The 19,291-nt window shown below is 35.0% G+C and overlaps 1 protein-coding gene across 1 annotated transcript in view; it reads left to right on the top strand.

Moving 5' to 3' along the window:
* Window positions 1-18,069, top strand: part of IFIH1 (interferon induced with helicase C domain 1) — a 51,733-nt gene extending 33,664 nt beyond the window's left edge. Inside the window, exons 6-16 of the mRNA XM_019727302.3 lie at window positions 2,896-3,106; window positions 4,123-4,340; window positions 5,826-5,942; window positions 7,661-7,784; window positions 8,313-8,588; window positions 8,963-9,222; window positions 11,833-11,982; window positions 13,487-13,648; window positions 16,849-17,039; window positions 17,557-17,650; window positions 17,759-18,069. Coding sequence (XP_019582861.2) covers window positions 2,896-3,106; window positions 4,123-4,340; window positions 5,826-5,942; window positions 7,661-7,784; window positions 8,313-8,588; window positions 8,963-9,222; window positions 11,833-11,982; window positions 13,487-13,648; window positions 16,849-17,039; window positions 17,557-17,650; window positions 17,759-17,938 — 1,983 coding nt within the window. The 3' untranslated portion in view covers window positions 17,939-18,069. The remainder of the gene's footprint in view (window positions 1-2,895; window positions 3,107-4,122; window positions 4,341-5,825; window positions 5,943-7,660; window positions 7,785-8,312; window positions 8,589-8,962; window positions 9,223-11,832; window positions 11,983-13,486; window positions 13,649-16,848; window positions 17,040-17,556; window positions 17,651-17,758) is intronic.
* Window positions 18,070-19,291: the final 1,222 nt, after the last annotated feature.

The raw sequence follows: 19,291 nt of genomic DNA, 5'->3' as shown, positions 1-19,291 counted from the left end.
CTTTCCTCTGGATCACGCCGTATCTTTCCACAACATTAATTTCCATTATTTTCTTCAGAATACTTCCTTCTCAGATTATCACCTCTGTCTTGTGTAAGTGGAATGACAAAGAATACAGCTGACCTGAATCCTTGAAGAACACAGAACACAGGGTTGAACTGTGTAGGTCCACTTATACACAAATTAAATATGTCAGTTATCAACGGAATGTGTCAATTGACTGCTTGTGTTATCAGTAAGGCTTCTAGTCAACAGAAAGCTATTAGTAGTTAAGTTTTAGCAGAGTCAAAACGTATATGTGGATTTTTGACTGTGCAGGGGTTCAGAGTCACTAACCCCATTTTGTTCAAGAGTCTACTGTAGTTCTAGAATAATGAATCAGAAATGACTTTGTGGAAACAGAGACGACTTTGTGCTTCTCAAATTTTAAAGACTTAAATTTCATAGGAAGCTTCATAGAAGTGCACCTTTCTGGACTGTCCCCAGGGATGATCCCTAGTTTTAGTAGTTCTGGGGTGGAGCACAGGAGTTTGTATTTTCCAAATCTCTCAAGTGATTTTGTGGCAGGTAGACCAGAGACTTCACTTTGAAAACTGAAAAGAAACACTAACTCAACATTTCTCTTCCTACCCTTTCTACTCTCTGTTATCTTCTTACACTTCTTGATTTTAAGTCCACTTTGCTTGAACTTTATCCACTTGAATTAATTCGTGGATTCCATTTTATCCTGCCCCCCTTCACATTCACTCCTAGAAACTTTCATCATTTCTACTAAATAATAATACAAAGCAGTGTACTTCATATACTGTTCTCCTCAATCAGGGGGATAAGCCGGCCCTTATTTTGCATCTACTCATAAGTGGGCTCACCGCAAGTAAACAAATGAATATTACGTGCTTTGCAGACCAGTGGAAAGATAACCATTGATTACGTTATCTGGTAATTACATTATAAAAATATAATGAAATATATAATGAAAAATATAATGAAATATAATGAATACAATATAAAAAAATATATTCTTTGATGCTTGTCCTTGAAATTCTTTCTGCCAAGTCTATATGCCATAGTCTATAGCCTTGGGCTTCCAAGGATAACCTTGGATAACCTTCAAGATGGCCTGATTATTCCATTCCCCTAATCCAAGAGATATTCTGAATAACTGGTAATGTGTAGTATTGAGATATCAACTCATCCACTTTCAGCAGACACTACAACATATAGAGTCAGTTGATATATATGTGTGTGTATATATATTATATATATATATATATATATATATATATATAAACTGACTCTGTATGTTGCAGTATCTGCTGAAAGTATACACACACACACACACACACACACACACACACATATCGGGGGTGCCAAAAAAATGTATACAAGTGAACACTTTGGTCAACGTTGCTCAAACAGTAGTTCGCCGTAATCAGAAGTGTCTGGGCACAGATGGTAACCACTTTAGTACCTCTTGTAATTGCAGAAGTCAAACATGACTTGTATTCATCTTTTGTTATCAGTATATATTGAGTATTACAATTTTAATACAATGTTTTCCTTTCTTAAAAATGTATATACTTTTTTGTCATATATATATATATATATACTTTTTTGTCATATATATATATATATATATATATATATATATATATATATTGCTATCATGCAACAAAACTTTCTTTAATATTATGAATAGGTTTAGCTATTACTGAAACTAGTAATTTCTAAGTTTAGTTGAAGCAAATGGCTAGAGTACAGAGTAACACCATCACTGGGCACTGTGAAATCAGGCCTGAAGAATTTAATGGCCAGCCCTCAGACAGAACACCAGGTGTAAGGTTGACTCTTTCTGAAAGTTGTAGTCTTAAAGAGTGAGGCCATCTTCCAGCTGCTTGCCATCAAAGATGAGCCTGTCCTGGCCAGGTGGGGAGTGCCCTGTTTATCCTGGATCTTGGCCCCCACGTTATCCGTGGTATCACTGGGTTCCACCTCCAGGATAATGGTCTTGCAGGTCAGGATCTTCACAAAGATTTGCATTTTGACCTGGTAGTGAATGTGAAGATACTGTGAATTGCCAATCAGATCCAGTCACCTCAACACATGCCCAATAGACAATGCCAGTCGCCTCTGAAAGATTTTCACCTCTTTTGTGAAACCTCTTTGTTGCTTTGTTTTTTCCCAGCCACCAAAGCTGTGTCAACAGTCCATTCCTTCACCTCACTAATGTCTTACCTTCTCACTTTTGACTCCCTGCTCCCTCCGTTCCTTTAGGCCTCCGGCCTGATCCCCAAACAAACAAGAATAAATTAACCATAAATGTGGCACAACTCCTACTGGTCCTATGAACTCTTATCCTAAATTTAAAACACTCTGCTTGGTGTTGACAGCTCTTTATAGCCTGGTCCTGTTATACAAATTCAAAATTAATTACTTATCCAGGCTTAGCTTCATTTATCTCTTCACTGACCCACAGGTTACAAGATTAAAATTTCTTCTAAACCCTTCTTTTGAGCAATCAGTTGCTTCTTCCTCTTTGCTGTCACTTTGTATGTTTCCATGGGAGAATTATTATATGGTGTTGTAATAATTTCCTTTGTTTAGTCTTAAATTACGTGCTCAATTATACTGAGTTCCTAAAAATCATCAAGCATATCTTAAAAATCTTTGTGTCCCAGTTACAATGTGTACCTAATAGGCATTCAATAAATTCTTATTTACAGATGGATGAAAGAATGGAATGACGGCTAGGTTGTTCTGCATAATTAACTGATAATGTAAACACCTCTGTTAACATTTGATACATAGTAGGCCTTTGATTAATTTGATCAATACTTCTTTTGTTTTGACAATGCTCTCTCTCTCTCCCTCTTTTTAATTCTGGCATTTTTAAAGGTACCGTTAGTTGAACAGCTCTTCCGCAAAGAGTTTCTACCATTTTTGAAGAAATGGTATTGTGTTATTGGACTAAGTGGTGACACCCAATTGAAAATATCATTTCCAGAAGTTGTCAAATCACATGATGTTGTTATCAGTACAGCTCAAATCCTTGAAAATTCCCTTTTAAACTCAGAAAAAGGAGAAGATGCTGGTGTCCAGTTGTCAGGTTGGTTGAAGTGTTTATTTTTGAAAACAAAAAAAGTAGTATTAATATCAATGATAGCAATGGAGCCTGTATTAATGAAATAATTTTAAAATATTTATTTAAAAATATTAATTTTGATTTTTATTTTCTTTTATTGCTTAAGTTTTCATTAAAACTCTTATTTCTTTGGGGGAAAAAACAAAAAATTTGAAAAGTTTTTAATTAGATCACTATTCTGCATAAGAATATCATTATTACATCAAACAATCCCTGGACTTTTCACTTACTTCTTAATTCTAGGTACTGACAAGATTTTATATGCTAGTGTATCCTGTTACACCTGCCTTCTTCACAGAACAAAAATGTAATCCTTTCTATTTTGTAGGAAATGGGAATAGAAAGTAGGGAAAAGGAAGAGAAATAAGTACAAATAATCATAACAATTAAACGCAATGTTAAAACAAGACAAAAATTATACCTCTCTAAATACTATAGTTTTCATTTGATGTAATGAAAGTAAAATTCATCCACTTAAAACTAAACATTTTATTAAAGAACGAAAGTGTACTCCTGAGAGTTATGGGGAATAAGCCTGGGTTTGAATTCCATTCCACAACACATTTTAGAGCTATAAACTTTTCAAAACAAATTTATTAAATGGGGATAATATCTAATAGGGATATTTCATGAACTTTTGTATGAACAGCTGACAAGGACAGTTGCATTTTCCTCTTACAAAGTACAAAGAGGGCTGGGCCAGTATTTGGCTCAAGGAAAGACATACCCATAGCAACTCAGTATACTAGGTTAAAGGTACCTGTTTTTTTTTAGCTGCACCTTGCTGGTATGGACAAATGAACCATTTGAATTTTCTTTTTTTTTTTTTTCTTAATGAGAGTTTATTGGGGTGGCAATTGTTAGTAAAGTTACATAGGTTTCAGATGTACAATTCTGTGACATCATCTGTATGTCACATTGTGTGTTCACCACCCAGAGTCAGTTTTCCTCCCATCACCATATATTTGATCCTTTTTAAGATTTTTCCCTCATCATCATTGATGAATGCCATCACACTAATAAAGAAGCAGTCTATAATAACATCATGAGGCGTTATTTGAAACAAAAGTTGAAAAACAAAAGGCTCGAAAAAGAACACAAACCAGTGATTCCCCTACCTCAGATACTGGGACTAACAGCTTCACCAGGTGTTGGAGGAGCCAACAAGCAAGCCAAAGCTGAAGAACACATTTTAAAAGTAAGTCGTTGATTTTATGTATAACCAAAAATACCCAAAGCTAAAAAAAAAAAAATGCCAGTGCTTCTTGGGCTTTTAAGGAAGGTCAAGTTCAAGTGCCATAGAGTACATAAAAGAAGGCATTCCATGATCACCAGTTAAGTGAAATCTATTTTCTTTAGTTAAAGTAAATATATTCAATCATCTACAAAACAGTAATATGCCTTAATAAATTAGGACACCCTACAAAATCTTTACAACATTGTTGATTATATTCCCCAAATAGGATGTCAGATGGGCACTTGTCTTAGGGAGACCACTTCATGGACGGTGTAGATGCCTGACCACTGCACTGTACACCTGAAGCTGAAGCTGAATAATAATGAATGTCAACTACAATTTAATATATAGATAAGGATTGGGAGTACAGCATAGGGAGTAGAGTCAATGGAATTGTAACAGCTATATATGATGTCAGAGGGGTAGTAGATTGGGGAAGTAGGGTTATCACTTTGTGATATCTAACTATTACATTGTTTTGTACACCTGAAACTAATAAAAATAAAAATAAATAGTTATGACAGAACAAATCACAAAAATTATGAAGAGCTGATATAATTTATGAAAAGTTGGGGCAAATTAAATACCTTTTATTTAATATTTACTCCTATTGCTAACTTAATGACCTATTTGAAATAGAAATATGTATAAAAGTATGAAAGTTTCTAATTTTTATACTTCATGAATTTTAAAACTGCATATTTTATACTGCATCTTTTTTGTTCAGTATAATTCTCAGGTTCTGGGAAATTCAAATTAAATGGGAAAATAGGGATATGAGAATCTTTAAGTAAAAATGTATTACTTGTTAACTGTCCCCAAATGGTAACAACACATAAAGTACTGTTGTTAATGTCAAGTATTAAATGAATTCAGAGTAACCCAAGAAATGCATCAAGGCAATTGCATTTGTGCTTTTAAGTCCTTTACTTTAAGTTGAATTCAATCAAAATCATGTAGAGTAGACAGACAGAAGTATAATTATTAGTTCCAAGATACAATTTATTACTGGGATTAAGGACAAATTCCAATCTAGATCCAGGCCCATGAGCTTTGGCTTCTCCTAGCCTCACACTGTCTTCTTTTATGTGAAGGAAAGAGTGGTAATATGATCCATGGATGTCAAAATGAACTTTAAAATGCCTCATTTAATATGGTTTTCTCATAACCATTCTCTGCTGATCTGCAAGTTGCTATACTATTTCTATGTCAGCTTTTCCAGGATATAGAATTCAAGACAGGAATTATGTACCAATTTGATTTAGAATCTCATTTTCACTCCATCAAGACAAATGTTATTGGTTACTGGATCAACAGGAAAGCAATACTAAAATACTATATTTAGCAAGTAATGCTACTTATTTCTTACATGAAAAAAAGTCCACACTGAATCAATTGAAATGTAATACTAATTATTTAAATATTTTTAAAATGTCTCTTTTCCAGATATGTGCCAATCTTGATGCATCTACTATTCAAACTGTGAAAGAAAACATTGGTCAACTCAAAGATCAAATAAAGGAGCCATGCAAAAAGTTTGCAATTGCAGATGACACCAGAAAAGTATGTGCTTAAAATATTATGTTTATTTGATTGAAAGATGAAAAGATTATTTTATATTGGCCATCTAAACAATGTTATTTTAAATTTTTAGCAAATGAGTTGTAGTTTTATACTTTTTTATTGATAGTAGGCCACAAAACACTGCTGTGAAGTCTCTCTCCCATCCTTCTGTTTTCCAGTTTATGGTAAGAGTACCTCAGTAACTGACTGCATGAGAGCCATGGCAGGTGAGGGTAGGGAAGGTTGCATAGCTAAACTAGAGGAATTATACCGTAGTTTGTTTTATCCTTTTTCACTTTCGTGGTGAATTCCAGGATTAGATTTCTAACATTCCACAGAGCCATTCTGTTGCTATCAGATTACAGTTGTCAATGATAATGAGAATTCTACCTAATTTGTATATTTACTTTCTTAGGAAAACACTGACACAGTGAGAAAGAAATGAAATACTTTAATAGTACTATCGAGATGGATATTTTCAGATAATAAATAACAACTGATAGTTTAAACATTATGACCAGTACATTATGTCAATACTTTCTTTTGTAAAATTTATAAAGCATGATAAGCCTCAGCTGTATGTACTGATAATAAATGTAATCATTGAAAATCTACCTTATACGTATGTTAGGATTAAATAATATGAAATATAGATAATATTGTGTTTGAAATGTAGTAAGCACTAAACCAATGTTAGTGACCAACCTCCATGAGATTGTGTTTTTTTAAATTCTGGAAGGGTACTGTCTACTCCAGCTAAACTAGCATAATTGACATACTTTATTTTTCTTCAATTTTTGTTACTTATTCAGTTTTACTTGATAAGTTTAAATGCACGTTTCTACTTATAATCATAAATAAATCAAATTTTTAAGGATATTTTATTTATTTATTTATTTATTTATTTATTTATTTATTTATTTATTTTATAGGAGAGAGGGCTGGGATTAAGTCACTGGGTATGATTTAGGCTATTTTAAAAAAAGAATCTGCCATCTTACTCTTGAAATTAACTTTTAGCATACTTGTTATTGAAGTGTAACACACATGGAAAAGTAAAAATTAATAAGTATACAATTACTGAATTTTTATATACTGAATACCTGTATAACCCAAATCCAGATCAAGACACAAAACATTGCCAACACCCCAAGAATAAATATTTGCCCCTCTAGTCACCATACTCCAAGGACAAAAATTATCCTGACTTCTAACACAAAAGATAGGTTTTGACTGATTTTGAACTTTATATGAATGAAATCGCGTATTATGCATTCTTCTGTCTCTGGCTTTTTCAAAATTCTCTTAGCTTTTTATTTTGGTATAATGCTGAAACCAGTTTGTCAAAAAGGAATGTTTCTTAAATTAGATTGTAGGCTTTCTAAATAAGTGTAACATTACTTTGATATTTTTTAAATTTATTCTTAGCATTCAAGATTTATGTCATTTATTAATATTTCTGTTGTAAAATTTTTAAATTGGAAATTCCAGAAGTGGTACATGGTGTTTGTGTGGCTGTGTCTTAAGGGTAGAGACTCTTAAAAGAAAAAATGATAAAAAATAAATGTACAAAGAGGTAATGAGAGATTAACTTATTACTTTGCCTAGACAAAGATTCTGAATCAAATTTATTATAACATAAAAATTATTTTCAAAAGGATAATGTTATTCCTTTAACAATATAAACATGTAAGAATAAGTGTATAACTTATTTTTAGGATCCATTTAAAGACAAACTTCTGGAAATAATGACAAAGATTCAAACTTTTTGCCTAATGAGTCCAATGCATGATTTTGGAACTCAACCCTATGAACAATGGGCCATTCAAATGGAAAAAAAAGGTAATTTGGCTTTTGACCTGACACAGTCTATCCCATGTGTATGCCAAGATTTCAGATGACTATATTGCATAGTCCCAAGCAAAGTGAAAACAAATGGAAAGTCGAAGTAAGACAAGAATCAGCATGTTCCAATTCTTTACCTAAGGAAAGAGGTACCAATTAATCCATTTTCTCTTTCTCTCCAGAGTCTTTCACTTATTGTATATTTAAAATATTAAAATAAGTATTAACATCTCTGTCTCCAAACACACACTCAACTAATATGTGTTTCATGCCATTCCTCTGACTCAGCATGGATCGGGCATATGTTCTTGCTGATGCAGAACTCAAGCCCTAACTAAGTCAGGGAGTTGGAGAACTTGGCCCTTTTTAGAGCTATGGCACATTTTGAGTCTTAACTTGCCCATTTTAAAAACAAGGTGAAGCCTATTGTAGAATCAGTATTACAAACATATCCAAGTCCACAGCACAATATAAAGGAGGCGTGTTCAATCATTATTTCACTCTATATAATGTATTCTTCCATAGCTGCCAGAGAAGGAAATCGCAAAGACCGTCTTTGTGCAGAACATTTAAGGAAGTACAATGAGGCCCTACAAATTAATGACACAATCCGAATGATTGATGCATATAATCACCTTGAAACTTTCTATAATGATGAAAAAGAAAAGAAGTTTGCAATCCTAGATGATGATAGCGATGACAGTGGTGATGACGGTGGTAATGGTGATAAAGATGAGGATGATGGAAAGAAACCTATGAAACTGGATGGGACAGATAGATTTCTCATCACTTTATTTTTTGGTAAGAATCAGTGTGACATTTATTGTGTAGTCTCATGCATTTACCTCTTTCGCATGAACCCCTGCTTCTTAAGAGTTCTCCAAAAGGTCCTTTAAAATAATTTTTCATTTTGAAAGAATAAACTTCACTAATACTGGGGCTATTTCTAATTGATGTGACCAGAGTAGCCATGAATTGTATGATCATAATCAATCATTTGGTCGTGTGTGTTTTTTGTCAAGATGACTGCAATGAATTTATTTATTAAACTAGCCTGATCATTTGGCATAAGGAAAGATTAACTGTAGTGAAACTACATCTCAGTGCATTATTACATCAAATCTTCCACTGTAATTATTCACAGTTTACTCATTTAAACTAATTATGTCTTAAAGATAACAGGAAAATGTTGAAAAAGCTGGCTGAAAACCCAAAACATGAAAATGAAAAGCTGATCAAATTAAGAAACACAATAATGGAACAATATACAAGAACAGCGGAATCGGCAAGAGGAATAATTTTCACGAAAACACGACAGAGTGCATATGCTCTTTGCCAGTGGATTACTGACAATGAAAAATTTGCAGAAGTAGGAGTCAAAGCCCACCATCTGATTGGAGCTGGACACAGCAGTGAGTTCAAGCCCATGACTCAGGTATAAACATCTTTTGGGAGTTTTTTTCTTATACTGCTATTACTCTTCACAAATCATATAGTCATTTTTTCATCAATTCTCTCACCACCCCACAAATGATCTTACAGAATGAAGTACTTGTCCTTGAAGCAAAATGTGAGTTTAATAGCAATCTAATCTGTGGTACTTGATAGGCCAGGCATTGTCCTAGCAGTCATTTTTTCCCCCCACATACTTGAAGGAACTTTCTAAAATGAGTTTCCTTTGCAAAATGATTGACATTTAAACTTAGTAACAAAATGGAAAAATGGTTGCAATATAATTATCAAATGAAAAAATCCAATTTCCACAAAAATGTGTGCATTACAATTAGAATTATGTAATATATGTTTGCATAGCATGAGATCTGTAGGGGAATTCAGAAAAATGAAGACACTTTATATGTTAGAGATTTGAGATTGTGAGAGATTTTCTTTACCTTTTTAGGATTCTTTGTTTAGTTTTTATTTCATTATACTACTTATCATGTGTACAGTAGAAAACACTTGGGAGAGAAGAAAGGCACTTTCAGACATTACAAGCGTGGGTGAGACATTGTGGCTTGTTAGAGTAAAATGTTCTTCTGAAGTCATGTTGATCCTGAATAGGGTTTCCGGGCGGGAATTCCTGCCCATTCTCAGGATTTTTTTTTACTTTCCCATACCCGAATCCTGAGAAAAGTTGGTCGAGAAATTGGAAAAATTAGCTCCTTGAACCCAGGTGATTGGTAATATTGGCTATCACTTTGTGGAAATGATTCATCGTGGAGAACAGAAAACAGTTTGTATCCCGGGATTCGGGAATGGGAAAGCCGAAAAAAAAATCCGAGAATGGGCGGTAATTCCCTCCTGGAAACCCTAACTGAGTCTTACTGGACACAGGGATGCTTCAGTTCTGTTATGGTCACCATCATTTGGTTCAATGGAGCAAATTAAATCTGTTTTAGTATTTGCTGAAAGGAAATAGTTCTCGAAATTGTCCACTCTCTCAAAATACTCTCTACATGTACTCTCGTTAAAGTTGCCTCTCAAATTGATGCCAGTTCTCTGTTTTTACATGGTGTTTCATGGGTAAGGAGTTGGCTTCCTCCTTTGTGATGAAAGCTAGTTTACTTAATGTGTTCCCTTTGTGTCCTAGCTTCTAGGAAGCTCACAGGAAAAACTGAAGTTTAATCTCTGTGTTAATCCTTGCAAGTAATACATACATATTTTTTCACTCGTGTTCCTGTTTTTAAGTTTCTATTATATTAGCTTTAGTGTTATGACTTTGACTGTATGTGGCCTCAGTTCCTCTTTGGAAAAAAGGTGGGGTACAAATTTCAAGATACTTTTTGTTCCTCATCCATTTCAGACTTTGGGGCTGCATGCCACAATATAGAACACACCCCTTCCTTATTTCCTGTATCCTCACTTTATAATCTGAGTTGGACTGACTGGGAGAGGAGTTAGGCATCTAAGTAGTTGGTATGATTTAAGGGTCTGACACTGTGTCTGAAATTCTCGTGATTAAAGTTAGTCCTTTGAATTAAGGCACACATTTCTTCCGTTAAAATCCAAGGACGTGTAAGTTTTCATCAGTGGAGATGAGCACAAGAGGGAGAAATTATCAGAGGACACTGGAGAGGGGGCTTACTGTAGGATTCTCCAGCAGTTAGGAGTCAAATAAAGGCAGATACTGGCTCTGAGAAGAAAGGAAGTGGATGGGAGAACACACTGTCAATCTGACGTGTTTATTTTTGTTTAATGTATGGGGACAAAAGACAGTGTGAATGTACATCAAAAGCCAACTGGACCAACGGCTTTGATGAGAGTGGTTATGGAAATAAAACTATACTCCGTTTGTACTCACCCATTCCTCTGATGCAACGGCCAGAGAGCATATTTAATTTCCCATATTAACTTTCAGAATTTCGAGGTTTTTTTCATTTAAATATAGTTGTTTTAAATATGTTCTTAATAACTTTTTTATTTGTACTTATATCATCCCTTTGGACAGATAATATATTTATCTCTTTCAAAATTAATAAGGCACAGAGCCCACACTGTCCTCCAGTCTTCTAGCTCTCCTCCCTGCAAGCAGCCAGTGTTTCCAGTTTCTCACATGTCCTTCCAGGAATATTCCATACATTTCTTGCTTGAATGATTCTTAAAGTGACCAAATGTGTGCAGTGTGTATTTTCTCGGTGACTCAAAACTCAACAATTTTTAGACGTGTCAGTGCATCTTATTCTCTGAATAGTAAAGATTCTGAAGTTAATGTAGTGAAAAACAAAACCCATTCACGTTTCTCATCTTCTCCTTTCTTCCTCCCAAGTTGCCCATCAATTTATTTCCTTGACATAAATGATGATCTTTCCACGCCAGACTAGAGGATGGAAATATTTTTGTTATTGTGTGATAATCCCAGATTGGAAATCAAATGTCTCACCATCATGTCTTTGTTCAATGACAAAAACAGATGGCACCAAATCCGTGTATGATCTAATCCTTTGATTTACACTGACCAATTGCAGTTTGTTATTTCTTCTCCTAATTAGAAGATTTTAATGTGTTTAGCATCACAAAATTTAACGTATTAAAATGTTTTTTGCAGAATGAACAAAAAGAAGTCATTAGTAAATTTCGCACAGGAAAAATAAATCTGCTTATTGCTACCACAGTGGCAGAAGAAGGTCTGGATATTAAAGAATGTAATATCATTATTCGTTATGGTCTCGTCACTAATGAAATAGCCATGGTCCAGGTATATTCAAATACTTGAATATGTTGCTTTTTTTTAAATTTCGTGTCCTTATTTTAATTGTTTTATTTCAGTAAAATACCACCCATGGTTCTTAACATATAGCTGTTTTCCTACTAACAGAGAAATCATTTCACAATTATATAAATATTGAATTATCATGCTGCACACCTGAAACTAATATGTTATGTCTATTATATGTCAATTATAAATCAGTAAAAAACAGAGAAATCTTGAAGAGCTGTACACTACTGCCTTTTATAAAATTGTTGTTTAATTCATATGACAACCAAATACCTGTTGTATTTTTAAACAACTCTTATTATTTCTGTGTCCAAAGACTTTTTAGGAACATGACAATGACCCCATCTGTAAGAGTCAAAATAGGCCTCTTTTTTCCCGGGATGTCTGTGAGTCCCCAGGTGGACCAGGAATCTACAGAAGAGCATCCCACAAATATCTGACAAAGTAACACGCCAAACCTTAGGGTGGGAGCCCTGCTATTTCTGCATTTTCCTCCTTTATTCTTTGAACTTTTGTTATGTTTGTTTGAAATTGTTCATAATGATATGGTGGTGGGTGGGTGGTGGACAGACATACACAAAAAAGAAAAATATAGTGAATGTTGCAGTTTTCATTCAATTTTACTTTGTCTCTTACCTACACTATGTTAATAATATAATTGTTACCTTTTGTTGCACATGCGCAGGAGTTGTGCTGATTAATAGATATACTATTCTTCCTATAAAATTAACTAAAGAGTTTTTTTTTTAAATATTTTAAATTACATCCTTGAATGGAAGGCAAGTCATGGAGGACCAGGATAACCAGACTGTCACCAACTTAGGAAGTCATTGTATTTCAAGAGTTGATTTGTTAATCGTTTGTTACTCAAAAAGCATTTTTCATGAAGATATTATGGTTGATAGTTAATTTCCTGGGCCAGGCCACACAATTTTCTGTTATTCAAAATGTACCTAAATATCACTTTATAAAGAGAACTATAGGAATTTATCACCATGGTGAGCATGTTTTCATGGGAAAATGTGCTGAAAATCCAGTGTAGGATGCCCATAACAGAATTGCACCCTCCACAACCCTGGTATCAAGGTCAGAGATGCCCCTTCTCCCCATTTATTACTCCTACTATGTGGGGGTGGGGTCAGGAGCGTGGGGTTCCCATAGTCCAAATCACTGATGATGGTTCCCAGGGTTTGAGAGAGGGGCCCTGGGGAGCAAAAAGGCTAGACAGGATAGCATTGTGTTATTGAGGCTTTTGAGGGCTGGTGTGAGGGCCTGACCATCATCACTCAAGAACATGCATTAAAATGCATTTTGAGTTTCAAATGACTGATTTATAAAGAATAGATACTAACTAACTTTACTGAGAATAAAGAGATCATTTGAAGCCTGGGACATGGAGCAACAGATACCATTCCAGGACAAAAATGGGAGAGTTCACAGCAAGGGATAGCGCTTCATTTACATGATTTCTTTCTATTCTTAGGCCCGTGGTCGAGCCAGAGCAGATGAGAGCACCTACGTCCTGGTTGCCCACAGCGGCTCAGGAGTTGTTGAACGTGAGACAGTTAATGATTTCCGAGAGAAAATGATGTATAAAGCTATAAACCGTGTTCAAAATATGAATCCACAGGAGTATGCCCATAAGGTATTGTTTTTGGCTGTCTGAATTTAGTTTTCACTTTAAAATGGCTGCATGTGGTTGCCATTGATATCTTTGTGGCTGAGTCTGTCTCCAGACAGAAATTCTGCTGAAGTATACGTATGTTCCAGTTTCATGAGCTGTGCTTAGTCCAGATTCACATACAAAGACTCAAGAGTCATAGCAGGCAGAAATGATCAGGGAGCAATTCCAATGGAACCAACCATAAACTTTGATAATATAGTTTAAGCTGCCCTTGATCTGGAAAGACGAGTTCAACTCACCTATTCAACCCAATCTGGTAATTTTTGTTTGGTCTAATCTGTTGGTACAGGCACATTATTATTATTATTATTATTCCAGAAATATTTATGAAATGCGTCCTGTGTGAGAGGGAATGTTCTAGAAACAAAGAATATGATGGCAAACAAAACCGATAGACCTCTGCTGCGTGAAGCTTATATTCTAGTGTGTACACACTGAGATTTGAGGAAAAGAAACAAAAAACAGAAATGAAGCAAGAAAGATATCACATAGAGATAAGTGCTGGAGAATTAGAATAAGACGATGTAGAAAAAGTCACTAGAAGAGTAATCACTAGACTGGGTAGTTGGGAAGACCTCTTAGAGGGGGTGACACTAAGAATAAATCTGAATGGAAAGAAAATACATATTATGTCATCTAGCTGAATCTCAATTTACTAACAAAGTTATTTGAGTGATGAGAAAAATGCAATAAAGGAAGAAAGTATTTCTACAATATTCAGGAAATCCCCCATACCATTGAAGTAAAGACTGTAAGTACTATAATAGCAAACAATCCATTTAGAAGAAAATTCACACCCTTGCATATGGGTGTGAATGTTAGTTTCTTAACATTGGAATTGGCTGTACCCTAAATAGAGTTTCATGAAAGGGATGCTTTCAAATTGGTGTGTGTTTTGCTATAACCAACTCCAAGGTTTCCTGGCCAGGTTTCTACACAAACTTATTTTTTAAAACCCCATTTAAATATAAGGCAAACTAAACATTTTGTGGTGTCAAATCAAACGTTTGTGGCCAAATAATGACACTGGAAAGTTATTGCCTTACATTTAATGTTCTAAATGAGTGAAATCAAATAGGTGTTTTCAAAAATTGATGTTTCAAGACTAGTTGTATTGGGTAAACTCTTGAAAAATCGCTGGAGTTTGTGAGTTCATTTTTTCCAGATAATCTCTAGAATAAGACACAACCCTTTTGGGGGACCCAGAATGGACTACCTTTTCAGGTCTCCTTTGGCTGAGTGATATGCCCTCCTAAAATTACTCCGGGTGGATGAACTCAGAGCAAGGCTGGTAATGATGTGGGGCACATGCCACTCTGTTCAAAGCCTCCAGCAGACATTGCTACTAGGTCATAGCACTCCTTTCTTCTGATTTGAGAATCCTTCTCATTTACTCAATGTTCAGGTAACCACAAATACACGGTGAGAGCTGACATATAGGTGATCTTAAAATGAAGATCTTAAACTGTTTCCCTGGCATTAACTCAACAATTTTGCTACATTATTACATTTTATTTGGACTTAGACTAATGTAGCTGTGCCTTCTATCTATTTATAATAATTTCTTTTCATTTTTTTGTTCCTCTGTTTCATATGCTGTACAATTTTAAAGCCTATCTTTTAGTTTCTGGTGTCCTGATTACATATTCATGCTCTGACCTGGGTTTTATTTTTATTTTTCCTGTCACACTCATAGGTATGTCTTAATTATCCATATGTAGTATGTGATCCTAGGCCAAATCATCTTTTAATCAGTTCACTAAACCATAAATATCTTACAAGAACAACCTAATTAAACTGTTAGGGGAACGAACACTTCAATTTGTTGTATTGTTATAATTTACATAAGAAATTAGACTTTGTACATCTCCGATTAAACTATTTGATAGCTTGTCACTTTGCTTGCAAGGTTTTGTTCTCTTTTCAGTGCTGAATATGGCTGCCCCAAATCAAGGCCTAAAACAGAGAGGCAAGAGCCAAAGATGTGGGCCATTCAGCTTTTGTCAGCACTGATGATTTTCTTTTACTGAAAAATCCCCCAGGTCTTAAGGAAAACAATGGTTTCCTCCACGATATACCATAACTGTCATTTACAAGAGTTCCAGTTTGGAAGTAAATTATTCAAGAACCAGGTTTTTCTACTGTGAAGTTGGATAGGTGTGAGAACTGGCCAGTCCATAGTTCATGTTTTGTATCTTTCATGAACTAGTTTATTTCTGCTATGAAATAAGTTTTGCCTCTAGTCACAAAGCCTGAATACATGGAGTAAAGGCCTATTCTCTCACATAAAGAATGTGGGCAACCTAGATTCATATGATAGTTCCATGAAGTCATGAGGACCCCAGGCCTCTTCTCTCTCTCTTTCTGCTTTCTGCCCTTTCAGTATTTGGCTTCTACTCAGAAGGTCAATGACAGCTTTTAGAATTTCAGCTGTCACATGCCCATTCTAGGCAGGAAAGATGAAGAAGATGGAAAAAGCAAAAAGTACACATGCCAGCTATCTGATACATAAGGAACCTTTCTGGAAATACCACTTAACATCTTCTTAAGTTTCATTGACCACTGGCTTAGAAATATATAATCATTTAGCTGTCATATGTCTACCCAGAATAAAATTGTAGTTCTGTTCTTAGGAAGAATGCATACTGGATGGGAAACTCGTAGTTTCTGCCATAAACGTGAAGAGATTTCATTGAGGAGATTTGTTAAAATAACAAAAGGTCTGGAAATTATAACATATGAGGAAAAATGAAATAAACAGGGGCTTAGCATAGAAAAGAGAAGACTATGAATACTATAATAACAGTGTTTAGATCTTTAAAGAAATTCATATGGAAGTTAAGATTTATTTTATGAGACAGAATTAAAAGTAGCAGGGGGGTAATTAGAGGGGGCATTGTCTTGTTGACTATTGCTAAGGACTTTCTCACAATAGAACTTTCCTAATATAGAATGAGCTGTTATTTGAAGGTTCCACATTTCCATGAATATTGGAAGGTTTATGTACTAAATTCTTTGTGGCCCATTGCCTCATTATTTTTATTTCTAGACCATGGGCCAAAAGTATGTTTTCCTAACTATCTAACGTCTCTGAACTCAAGGAGATTTACTTAAGTGAAACTATGAAAAAAAAAACATTGAATATTCTTTTCTCGATGCAGATTTTGGAATTACAGATACAAAGTATAATGGAAAATAAAATGAAAATCAAGAGAACTAGTGCAAAGCATTACAAGGAAAACCCATCATTAATAAATTTCGTCTGCAAAAATTGTAGTGTGTTCGCCTGCTCTGGAGACCATATCCACGTAATTGAGAAGATGCACCATGTCAATATGACACCAGAATTCAAGTACGTCCAGGAAGACTCCATTTTAAGTTTCTTTATAAGAGCTGAAGCAGGTTATACTAAAGTGTTCTTCCAAAATAGTACAAATTAAATTTATTCTTTTTCAGAACTTCCCCTCTTTCAGCCCCCAAATATATCTCTATTTAAAATGTCTATTTTTCAAATATACTGCACTGAGGCAGGGAGGGAGAAGTATAAGACCCAAAACCATTTTGATCCAAGGCACATCAATTTGTGTATGCTCATATTTCTTCTTAAAGTTTTGAACAACTTAAATCCAGTTAAAGTAATCAACAAACTTGAAAGAAGTCACAAAACGCAACATGCCCTTTGAGGAGTGCCCATGAAAGGGACATCTGCCTGAAGATCTTCAGGGCCGGGGGGAGGGGGCAGAGAAGAAGGAGGTGTGGGATAATACATGCATGTGGATGAGCATCAAGTTCAACAACATACACCCAAGGGCTGTGTATTGGTTCTTTGCTAATTCTCAGGAATATTTCTTACTCCTTGATAATTTTAGGGAACTCTACGTTGTGAGAGAAAATAAAGCACTGCAAAAGAAGTTCGCAGACTATCAAACAAATGGTGAGATTATCTGCAAAACTTGTGCTCAAGTGAGTTTTGGATTTATTCTTACTTGGGTTTATTCTTACTTTGACCAAAAGGGATTCTAATTGAATGTGCATTTAATTTTTCCTCTCATTCTCTCTTTTGTTTTGCAGTCTTGGGGAACAATGATGGTGCACAAAGCCTTAGATTTTCCTTGTCTCAAAATAAAAAATTTTGTAGTGGTTTTCAAAAATAATTCAGCAAAGAAACAATATAAAAAGTGGGTAGAATTACCTATCACATTTCCTGATCTTGACTATTCACAGTATTGTTTCTGTAGTGACGAAGATTAACATTTGGTTCAAGATTCTTTTAAAATATTATCAACTTAACACTTAATATAATTTGATTGATGTTTTTATTATACTTATGAACTGATGTGAGAATAAAATAATTGCTTCTCTCTGAGATGAGTTGTATAGAGGATGACAGTATATCGTGCTTTCAATTATTCATTTTGTGTATGGATAGGGGTAAAGAAAATCTACCAATACCAACACTCATTAGTATGGAGCAGTAATGTGGAGTACTGTGGGGGAAAATGCTGGAGTATAAATGAGAATCTAAGGTACTAATTTCAGGCCTATCACCAATTTTCAGAATAAAATTAAGCAAATCAGTTCATCTTTCTGAATCAGTCTTTTTATTGGTGAAATGGTTATAATATTATCTGCCTTTGTTTTTATTAGTTTTCTATTGTTGCATAGCTAATTATCACAAACTTAATGGCTTAAAACAACATCCATTTATTATTGCACATATTGTGTAGCTCAGAGGTCTGGGCAGAGTCCTTTCTCAGGGTCTCAGAAGGTAACATCAAGGTGTCAGTCAGATGATTTTCTCATCTGGATACACTCAGGAAGAATCACTTCCAAGCTCTTTCAGGTTGTTGGCTCTTATTTCCTTGCAGTTGTAGATTGGGATTCCTGGTTTCTAGTTAACTGTCCACTGGGGATCACTGGGCTCCTAGGGCCGCCCTCACCACATGGCTCTTTCACAGCATAACTATTGCTTTTTCAAGGCCAGCAGGAGAATCCCTCTCTCTCAAGTCTGCTAAGATCGATGTCTTAATTGTAATCACAGGGGTGACTATCTCATCCTGTTCACAGGTCCTGCCCACACTCAACGTGAAGGGAGTTTTCAGAGCATATACAGCAGCAAGCAGAAATCTTGGAGGCCATCTTAGAATTCTGCCTCCCATACCACTTGCCCAGTTTTTGCAACTAAATGATACACACACACACACACACACACACACACACACACACACACACACAAAATGAAAGCACTTTGAAAAATACAAAGCACCATAAAAGGCAAGATATTATTAAAAAGCAGCATCAGATGGCTTAAGGCTTACTTCCTCAGCTTTCCTTCCATGAACATTACACCGTGTTAAAAAATTACCTAACAACAGGAATGGTGGCTAAGTCCAGACTAGCTATTAATACCTACAAGAGTACCTGTGTCAATGGAGATGTCCAGGGTTCATATAGGATTTAGCAAGGAGCAGATGCTGAATGTTGTTAGAGAATAAAGAAAAAATGTCTGCTTTTACTCCTGTCTAGCAGCAGGCAGAAGAGTAACCTCTTTGTGGGCATGACATTTTCAGTGTTTCTGAACTAAGTGTGACCATTTGGAGATAG

Source organism: Rhinolophus sinicus, chromosome 17 (assembly GCF_057876585.1).
Source record: "Rhinolophus sinicus isolate RSI-liver-muscle chromosome 17, RSI-T2T, whole genome shotgun sequence".
In the NCBI taxonomy this organism is placed as follows: domain Eukaryota; kingdom Metazoa; phylum Chordata; class Mammalia; order Chiroptera; family Rhinolophidae; genus Rhinolophus; species Rhinolophus sinicus.
This window is presented reverse-complemented; position numbering and strand designations above follow the sequence as displayed.